At 38.1% G+C, this 10107-nt stretch overlaps 1 protein-coding gene across 1 annotated transcript in view; it reads left to right on the top strand.

Annotated features, from left to right (window-relative positions):
* The window catches only part of COL11A1 (collagen, type XI, alpha 1), a 134733-nt gene that overhangs the window by 59335 nt on the left and 65291 nt on the right, over positions 1 to 10107 (top strand). Inside the window, exons 19-26 of the mRNA XM_010006667.1 lie at positions 3346 to 3399; positions 3512 to 3556; positions 4984 to 5037; positions 5126 to 5170; positions 5597 to 5650; positions 6115 to 6159; positions 7519 to 7572; positions 9172 to 9216. Of these exons, the coding sequence (XP_010004969.1) occupies positions 3346 to 3399; positions 3512 to 3556; positions 4984 to 5037; positions 5126 to 5170; positions 5597 to 5650; positions 6115 to 6159; positions 7519 to 7572; positions 9172 to 9216 (396 nt within the window). The remainder of the gene's footprint in view (positions 1 to 3345; positions 3400 to 3511; positions 3557 to 4983; positions 5038 to 5125; positions 5171 to 5596; positions 5651 to 6114; positions 6160 to 7518; positions 7573 to 9171; positions 9217 to 10107) is intronic.

Raw genomic sequence — 10107 nt, 5'->3', positions numbered from 1 at the left:
TTCCCTACAAAAGCGTAGAAATAATCAAAGTGGGGGATTTCTGCTTTAAATATACCCTGAATGCAGATGCTAATAACAACATATGCTACTGAATGTCCCTCCCTTACTGTTGTTCTGGCAAGTGCAATGCACCATAGCAGAAACAGAACCATTCCCACGTGCTAAAGCTTTATCACCAAGACATGGTTATAGCTCTCACACTTCATTGAGTTAGCACAGTTGCTGCACTTCCCAGAAAATCTAAGGATACTGTTTTCAGTTCTGTTTGAAGTAGGAAAAGAACTTCTAGTGTCATACAGAAATGTCTTGATCCTCTTTCATCGTTGCCTTTTACTGAAAAAGTGTAAAGCGCTCAGCGCATCCCGGAATTGAACTCCCGCTTGGTCAGCAGGTGCCCAGCAGAGGGGGCTAGGCATTAAGCTGGTGCCATTTCTTCGCTGAAGGCTGAGCAGAAATTGGTTCAGAGGCAGGGAATCTGTGTCTGCTTTGCAACCTGGGACACTAAAATTGTGTCTGTGAAAGCTTCTAAGCCCTAAAGAATTAGTTTATTTTTTTTCCCAAATATTCTATTTGATTTGTATTTCCTAAACAAATAAAAAAACTAAAATAGAACAACAAGTTTGGGTGGAAATTACAAAATACTAATTAAAATAATGACTTCCCATCATTTTTAAATTCCCATTCTTAAAATCACTGCATTTTTGTGTTTCTATGGAAATCTTTTGTAAAAGGATAAACTTTGATCTTTCTGAAAGCAGCTGAATTCAAAGACAGGTCAGATGGCTGTACCTCTTTGGATTCAAATGCACTGAGAGCATATAATGCAAAAATTCAGATCTCTTTGGCTTGCAATAAAGAGTACAGAAAGACAAAATACACACTTTTTCCATTTTAGTTATATTTCAGCTGTAAGAGAACTGATGTTGAAAACTCATAATGTTAAATTAGAAAATTTAGGAGTATTTTTACAATTAGTCAAATTTTAACTATGAGTTGCACATTAGATATCTGCCTGAGGTTAGGCCTCTGTCAAACACAAGCTGTCAGACAGGAGTTACTGGATGACATTCTGTGACTTCCAGTGTAGAGGAGATCAGACCACATGGTGATGGTGTAATAATCCTTTTATCCCCAAAATCCATGACTTTGTACTTCTCTTATTTAGATGCATAACACTTCTCCAGTATAAAAGCAAGACACTATATACTAGAAGAAAAGATCTAAAAAAATTTAATAAACTCAGGCTTTAACAGAACATTTGAAAGAAAGAATCAGAGAAATGAAGAACTGACAATGCTGATAATGATACGAAGCTTTGTTCTTACTGCATGATAATAGCAGGACACTGAATTCAAGTTCCTAATCTAAGTGGCATATCATTACCAGGGAAAGTAGCCCTTGAGGAAATGAACTATTTCAAATACCTGAAGGCTTAAGTCAGTCTTCATCTGGGTATTAGTTGGAAGCCACAGAAAAGATCATGCGTCTCCTGATGTCACCTTTCAGGAGTGTCATATAGCATGTAGAAAAGAACATGCTCTACCAGCAGATCAAAGAATCATAGAGCGGTTTGGGTTGGAAAGGACCTTTAAGATCATCTAATTCAAAACCCCCTGCATTGGCATGGACACCTCTCAATATACCAGACTGCTCAGAGTCACATCCAACCTAGCCTTGAGCACTTCCAGGGAGGAGGCATCCACAACTTCTCTGGGTAACCTGTTCCAGTGTTTCACCAGCCTCACAATAATTTCTTCCTCATGTCTAACCTACATCTGCCCTCTGCCAGTTTAAAGCCATTACCCCTTGACCTGTTGCTACACATCCATGTAACAAGCCCCTCCCCAGCTTTCTTGTAGGCCCCCTTCAGATACTGGAAGGCCACGATAAGGTGTCCCCAGAGCCTTCTCTTCTCCAGGCTGAACAACCCCAACTGTCTCAGCCTGTCTTTGCAGGAGAGGTGCTCCATCCCTCTGATCATCCTTGTGGGCCTCATCTGGACTTGCTTCAACAGCTCCATGTCCTTCTTGTGCTGGGGACTCTAGAACCATACACAGTACTCTGGGTGGGGTCTCACAAGAGTGGAGTAGAGGGGGAGAATCACTTCCCTTAGTCTGCTCACCAGGCTTCTTTTAATGCAGCCCAGCACACGGTTGGCTTTCTGAGCCACAAGCACGCATTGCCAGCTTATGCTGAGCTTCTCATCAATCAACACCCCCAAGTCCTTTTCCTCAGGGCTGTTCTCAATCCATTTGTCACTCAACCTGTAACTGTGCTTGGGATTGCCTCGGCCCAGGTGCAAGTTCTTGCAGTTGGCTTTACTGAAGGTCATGTTGAGTAGTTCTAAAACTTAGTAAAGTATAGACATTGCTATATTCATTTTGCAGGTATGAAAGTGCAGTTCATTGAATTTCTTTCTCTCCCATGCCAACTCCAAGTTATGAAAGACAGAAAGGCAACAGAATCAAATAATTACAACCCTAATATTAGATAGCACTGGGTTAAGAAAGCAAGTTACCTAAAATTCGCTAGGGAAGTTTGAAAGAGTAAAGAATAGAGCCACTAAAGAGTGATTCCATATATCTCTGCTAGGATCCACAGCAGTGGTCAGGCTCCTTGGAGACACTGATAAAATTAAGGAAAACAGCATGAATACTTGGTTGTTGTCCAATGCCAGAAGGAAGTCACAGTCTAAAAACCTGCTGCTCAGAAAGAGGTCAGTCAGTGGTGTTTGAGCTATGCAGCACACTAGTTCTCTTTAGAAATGGGGAAAGAAAAATAAATCCTAGAAGTATGGTCCAGAATCTACTAAGGCTCTGCATATATGGACTTGAAAATCCCCAGCCTCTGAGGGGAAGTGTGGAAGTCTGGCTGCCTTCCAAAGCCTCAGACAAATCAGTCCCAAGGCTCCCAGTGACTGGTGCCAGGGTGCATGGTTCTGAAAGGTGGTCAGTGCACTTCACCATGTATAGTCCAGGGCCCAGCAGTTGGTTTATTAACTTCTGATCCATGTACACATGCTGTATTTTACTGACAGTAATACATTGTGGAGGGGAAAGGTGCCTATGAGACAGAGAAAAATGTGGGTAACATTGCCTTTTGTAGCAATAGTTTGTGTATTTCTGGAGCCAAGCATAGTTACAGAGTGAAATTTTACAAGCACAAATACTTCATTGTTTCAATAATGTTCATTTGTTTTCATATAACCTAATATTTGTATCATTGTGTCAAGACATGTTTTGACACATCAGACTTCAGCTAACACATTTGTTTTCATTTCCCTTGCCATCCATTATTGTTTTCAGTAACAGATGGATTGTTTTAATGACTTCTCTTATTCCACAGGGAGACCGTGGCCCACAGGGACCTCCTGGCTTACCTGGTGAAGATGGATCAAGAGTAAGTGGCTATTTACATAGTAAAATCCAGAGTGAATCCTCATGTAATGAGAATATGGTCCTGATACATGTACTTTTTTTCTAAAACTTCTATTCCCTTTGTACAAAAACAGGGAGAAGATGGAGAAGTTGGACCAAGAGGTCTCCCAGGTGAAGCTGTAAGCAATGTTTTCTCATTCTTCTGGTTTTGTTACAAACAAGAGTCACTCTCAGATTTTTTTTTTCTTTCTATTGAACTGTTCTGAATTCCAGGTATAAAAATTACTCTGTGTGTGTGTGTGTAGATAGTACTAATTCTGGCTGAATAGCAACCAAATTAAGTTTTGTTAGGGGTGAAACACTACTTAAAAGATCGGAAGTAAGTCAGGGATATGTTCAGTCAACATACCTTTCAGTATCACAAAGGTATTTTCCATGCTATTGTGTAAAATCAATCACTGCAGTCCTTGACACATGAGCATATAAACAAACCCCTGCTTTGAAAATACTTTCTAAGTATCTATTTATTAGAAAATAAGGCCTGGCTTCTCCTTTTTCACACTACTGTGCTTTGTTTTGTATTTTCACACTTGTGTCACATACAGAATTTCCACTGCTGGCAGTTGGAATTCTGCAGGTGCTGTCACTGCAGAGCAGAATTCTGCATTGCAGTCAAGAAATCAAGCTTGAGAAAGGGGAATTTTACCCTAAATGTGTGATATACTGCTGCCTACCTGCAAAGTAGGAAGAAGTCACTACAGAGTCAGTCTGCCAGTAATTTATTATTATATCATACATGAGGAGATTGGAGACATAGTCCTGCCTAGCTTAACAGAATGACATGCCATGAATTATGAAAAGCCAAAAGATTATGTTATAGACAAATCTTGCTCACCTTATTTAGGACAATAGCCCTTTGTCTTTTGTGGAATTTTTTAGAGGTAAGAGAAACAAATCTGATTTTGGTTTCTGGGGTTCCTTGCATTTATTCCAACAAAATTATTAGTACTTTTTAATTATGTATTCAATCTTTACTACAGAAAAACACTGGTTTACATTTAGGATAGTAGTATACTATTTGAAAGACCATCATGTTTTCTAAAGACAGGAATACAAACATGTATGCTACTATTCAGGTCAGACCTTTGGGCCAAGACACAGCTGAAACTTTAGAGGAAGATGCTGTGCCAGTGTTCTGTACCAGGAAATATAAATAGTTATCTCCCACATTGCTCCAAAGTGACCATACAGTGGCTAAATCAAAACTTGCCCTTCCACTGACATCCTGTTCAGACATATGAGAACTTTTAGAAAAATCTGTGATTGGGGAATTTTTAAAAAAATCTTTGTTTTTCTTCTTTCCTCTTCCACTTTTTCTTCTGTTTCCTTTCTTTTCCCTTCCCTCCCCTCTCCTTTCTTCCTTTCTTACTGTCTTTCTGTCTGTCCCCATCCCTCTCGCTTCGTCTCTCCTTCCCTCCTCCCCAGTGCTGCATTCCTCTTATCCTTCCTACTCCCTGTAACACTCCTTGCTCAGTCTGGCTGCTGGGCCTCCCTTAGTTCAGAAAAAAATAATTGCAGGTATTAATAAGGGTTTCTTCTCTTACAGGGTCCACGGGGATTACTGGGCCCCAGAGGGACACCTGGTCCCCCTGGACAACCAGTACGTATGATCTGCTTTGTGTGTGCAATTTCCAGAAGAAAAATGGAAGTCCACTGAACATTGCTCATGTTTATATTGTTTGTTGTAGGGCATTGCAGGTGTCGATGGACCTTCAGGCCCCAAAGGAAATATGGTGAGTAAATAAGCTGGGAATTAAAAAGGAACCCTTTCCACATTGTCTTTTCCCCTCTACTCTGCCATCCCTTCCACTGAATTAAAGTTCTTTTGTCGAAATATTCAGATTCAGTATAATCGTATATAGAACAGATAAGCCTTTTATTACTTACTTTTCAGCCAAAAGGCCTAACCATGCTTTCTCTCCAGCTCCTTTAGCACCATGGACTCCAGTGTTTAGGTCCTATGAGTGAGCTGTAACTCTGGTAAAAGAAAGGACATGATATTCATTAGCATGAAAAAAATATCATACTGGATAGAAAGTTGGTCGTAGACTGTAAAAAGGGAGGAACAAAGATGAGTTTGTATTCCTTTCAGTCCTGACAATGAAGATCTGTAGTGCAGAAATGCAAACCTAATGCCCTGGTATTTTTTTGCATTGTAGGGTCCTCAAGGGGAACCAGGACCTCCTGGTCAGCAAGGAATCCCAGGCCCACAAGTAAGTGTAAAATAACTCTCAAGAAATACAACATAACGTGCAGCAAATGTTTAATAACTGTAAATAACTAAAAGGCTAGCTTTTCACGTGCAATACTTATAAAGCTTCAAGGATTTTATAAATAATGCTGCAAATGTGCTGAGAGCAGTGGAAGCAGAGTTTTCAAGTAAGCTTTCAGAGGGATTTTTCATTCAGGAGAAAAATGACTCATTCAGTGTTCCTGGAATGCAGCAGAAATGGCCACACCTGGAGGAGGGTTCTGAATAGGATCTTGTTACAGACCTGCTGCCAGAATAGTGGCTTGTGCAAAAGGCTCATACAAAACTCTTGATCTAACTCATAAGGGGGAAAAAAAGCCACTTATATTTGCCAGTGTGTTTAACCAGATTAATGAGGGACCTTTCGTAGGGTGAATGTATGTATATTGTTCTTCATGGTTTCTCACACTGGTTTCTTTTTAATAGGGACTTCCTGGTCCACAAGGTCCTATTGGACCTCCTGGTGAAAAGGTAAGTTACAGCATTATTCTGGTATTTCACAGCCAATTCTGTGCAACAACCCTGCTTGTGTCCTTAAGGGCTTTGCTATATTTTCCAGAATAGTAGCCTAGATCTAAAAATTAGCAGATCTTCCTGAAATCATCAAGTAAATGAGTAATCAATGGAGGCCTGTCTTTCCTCTCATACGCACTTTTTCACAAGCATAATTTCTTCCCTTAATTTTGGATTAATTTTCTGTTATTAGTTTCAGGATCCCATCTACAATATTAAACAGTGTGTACTTCTGCATCAATTAATTTCACAGCAAGCTGAGAAAATTATTTTTACTAATCTCTTTTATAATGAAGTTTTACTTACTCAAGTCTAATTCTGTTCTCTTTTTCAAGGATTAGATTTTGACATAACTGCAGTGTAATTAATCCTGTAGTGTGACTTGGTGTTTTTCTTCCTGATCTATCTGTTTGTACATGGTTTTGTGGTTTGAAACATCTTTTGTTAATTGCAAAACTTGACTTTTACACTAATTTTACTTTTCTCCCCTTTTTGCTGAATTCATGCCCTAATGATTCCTCCTTGATTTCACTTCCCTTCATTGTTTAGTATATATATGTTAGGAGAATTTGAAGGACATTTTAGAAAACAATATATTTACTTTTTACTGGCCTGTGTGCGGAAGTATTATCCTAATAAAATAGGCCAGGTCCACAATATACACATTCCAGAGGCTTTCACAAAGGCCTACCATGTCTTCCGGCTGTGGGTGCTGGCTTCTGTAACCTGTGCTCTTTGCCTTTTGATCTTGTTGGTGTCCTCTTATTCCTGAACTTCTAAATAATAGTTACTTTTGTACACTAGAGAATTCTTCCCCACGTTGTGTTGTGTGTGTACATGTTCACAGGGTAATTCCTGAAGCCTGTTCTTAGGCAAACACTTCATTGGAAAAGATGGGTGATCTTTATTAGATAAAGATTGTAAGAACTCACCATGTGCTTATATGTTGCATGATAGTATCTTTCTGGGTTTAGTTTTGTTATATTTTTGGTTTATCTATTATATCCATATAAAGGGATTTATGTACAACTGCATTTTATACCCTTAGCTCTTTGATTTAAATGTATTGGATATGGATGTCTTTTTTTCTCTGCTGTTTGTTTTTATTTTTCCATTATTACTATCCTTCTTATAGCAGCTCTGCACCTGGAGTGGGTTTTGCAGTTCTTCTAACAGAGATTAAAATACTAAAAAGATTTAAGGTAGTTTGGTTGTTTAGGACATACCAGTCTTCAGCAAGGATTATCCTCCATCACCCTAGTAAATGATGGAATGTTTACTATTGTTCTTAAGATGTGTCTCTGTTATTGCATTTAGGGACCTCAAGGCAAGCCTGGCCTTCCTGGCCTTCCTGGTTCTGATGGGCCTCCTGTAAGTAACCAAATATTTCATCCCTTGAATGTATAAATACTTCTACTTACTAACAAATACTTCTGGATATCTGTGTTGCAAAAAGAAAATGGAGAGTAAAAGCACTGGTACTCCTAGTTGGCAACAGCAGTATATAATCCATCTAAAACCCCTGTATGATTTCAACTATTAAAACTAAGATAATTAAATTTTTTAAGCAGCTGCTAAAAATAGCTGTGGGCTTCTAAGATGTGGCTCCAGATGATTAAATGCATCTGAAACATCTGCAGAGATGTGTAAATAACCTAACTGACACAGAAAAATCTGCACACTGTTTCACTGTAGTCCCTAGTATATCAGTATGGCAAAGCAAATAATCTGTAAAAATGCTGCCTTGTTTTCTGAGGAAATGTAGAATAGACTAGATCTTTCCCTGCTTCCTGACCTAAGGTGCATATTACATGTTTGAGCTGCTTCTTTAATAGTCTACAGCGGGACAAGGTAAACTTTAGAATCTTGTAAATTCAGCCTAGCTCTGAGGATGCACTCTTAGGAGCAGAGAGTGAAACAACCTGAGTTACATTGCTTACAGTTCAGACATTAAATTAAAATAGAACCATTGTTCATAATGACATTGATGTACACTAGTTTTATTGCATCAAAGACATAATCTTTTTATACTATCCAGAGCCATCAGACAGTCAATGTGACTTCTCAGACCATCTCTCTCCTCACCATGCCATTTTCCTGTACAGTTTTTCTCTTAGTTTAAATCTGCATTTCTTAAACTTGACTTTCAGTAGGGTTTTGCTAGGATAAGAACAACTGAACTGTCTGCAGGGGTTTCACTACATAGATGCTTGTATTACAAATGCAGAATTGTACCCAGGGCTCTCACAATACCTCTTTTACCTGCCAAAGTACCATTTTCATGGAGAGTGTTAAATAAGCAATGATAGTCCAGCTGGAAGTCTGTACCTTGAATAATTGTCTAAACATTAGAACTTTCCCTCTTACCATTTTCTGCACTTTGGGAACAATGTTTATTTCCAAACATAATAATTATTTTAGAAAGTACATCTTGTTAAACCTTAAAAGCAGGAGGGAAATGCTGTAAGAGATAATCAGGTGTTAGCACAGGTCTGTACCTGATATACATCCCTACAATGGTGCGTTGACCCAAGCCAGCAAATAAGCACCCACCCAGGCAGAAGGCTGGGTCAGCATTCTACTTCTGCAATAGATTTCACAATCTTTTAAGTAATTTTAGGAATGTCTTAATGATGTAATATTAATCACTCTGCTTGTTTCAAAATAAAATTTGAGTGTCTTGCATTAAAAACCTTCTTCTGGTGAAACATAAACTAAACAGGAGGGGTGGCCAATATATTCCTAAAAACGTTGATATAACTAGTGGCCAGCTTTTCATTTGTTATGTAAATTAAATCAGGACTGAAAGGAAAACTATTTCCTCAAAATTTTGTGTATATGTATTTTAATACAGAAGAAGGATGATTACTGACCTGAAATTCAAGTGTTTGAATAATTGTAATTTTATAATAAAATTTCACTACTGCAAAATGAGTATTTTTCCAATCAGATACATTTCTCTTAAATCAGGGTCATCCTGGCAAAGAAGGTCAGTCAGGAGATAAAGGTGCATTGGTGAGTTTTAAAAATTTGACATTTATTTACGTAACTTTTAAGAAAACCTTTGCAGTTTTTCAGCTTTGTAAGACATTTGTTGCTCCAAGAGCTATTTAGGAAGATAACAGAAAATCTATGACACATTCAAAGCACCTATGTGCAAACATTTTTATTATATTCTAAATATTATAAAGATACTAATTAACATTGAGATTACTCTTTTAAATTAAAAGTGGTTGTGGAGTTGACAGAATGGCAATCAGTAGAAGTTGCATACCTTTCATATAGATAATTTGCAAATAGTTTGAGTTTACAATTCCATTGTATAAAGTACCCACTAGGGTTCTTCAGAAGCGTGTTTTTTTTAAGATTTAAAAGTGCATGCCTACACATTGTATTTTTTGTGTCATATTCAATCAATGACAGTGAAAAGTAATTTCTTAATGAAGCACTGAAGGGTCTCGAGGCTCTTTAAAGCTTTCTGCTTTCTCAATATTGACCCATATTTATCAAGAATTGCAGCCTTTATAGCTCCTGAAATCAGTTTCAGATGCAGTACTGATTTCAGAGGCAATACTAAAAGGTTGTCTTCTGGATAAATATGATGAATGAATTGGACATTTCAGAAAGTGCGATTCCACTGACACCAGCATATTACTGTTTGTCAAACATTTTGTTTTCTGTTAGAGGCTTGTATATTTTATCTTGATTTCTTAAGAAAATACAGCTTAAACAGCATTTATATTTTCAAAGTACAGGTCGGTTCTTCCTTAAGCCTTTTGGACTTACTGATCAATTTCAGCCAAATTTTCTAGATGTCTTTTATTTTTAAAGATATTCTCAGTCTAAAGGCTTTGTGAAAAGACAGTTGGAAAGGGGGAAAAGACCTTATCAATGGTCTAATTAGGG

The sequence above is a fragment of the Chaetura pelagica genome, unplaced genomic scaffold (genome assembly GCF_000747805.2).
Source record: "Chaetura pelagica isolate M959 unplaced genomic scaffold, ChaPel_1.0 scaffold69, whole genome shotgun sequence".
Lineage (NCBI taxonomy): Eukaryota > Metazoa > Chordata > Aves > Apodiformes > Apodidae > Chaetura > Chaetura pelagica.
Note: the sequence above shows the minus strand (reverse complement) of the source record. Positions and strands in the feature narration are given on the sequence as shown.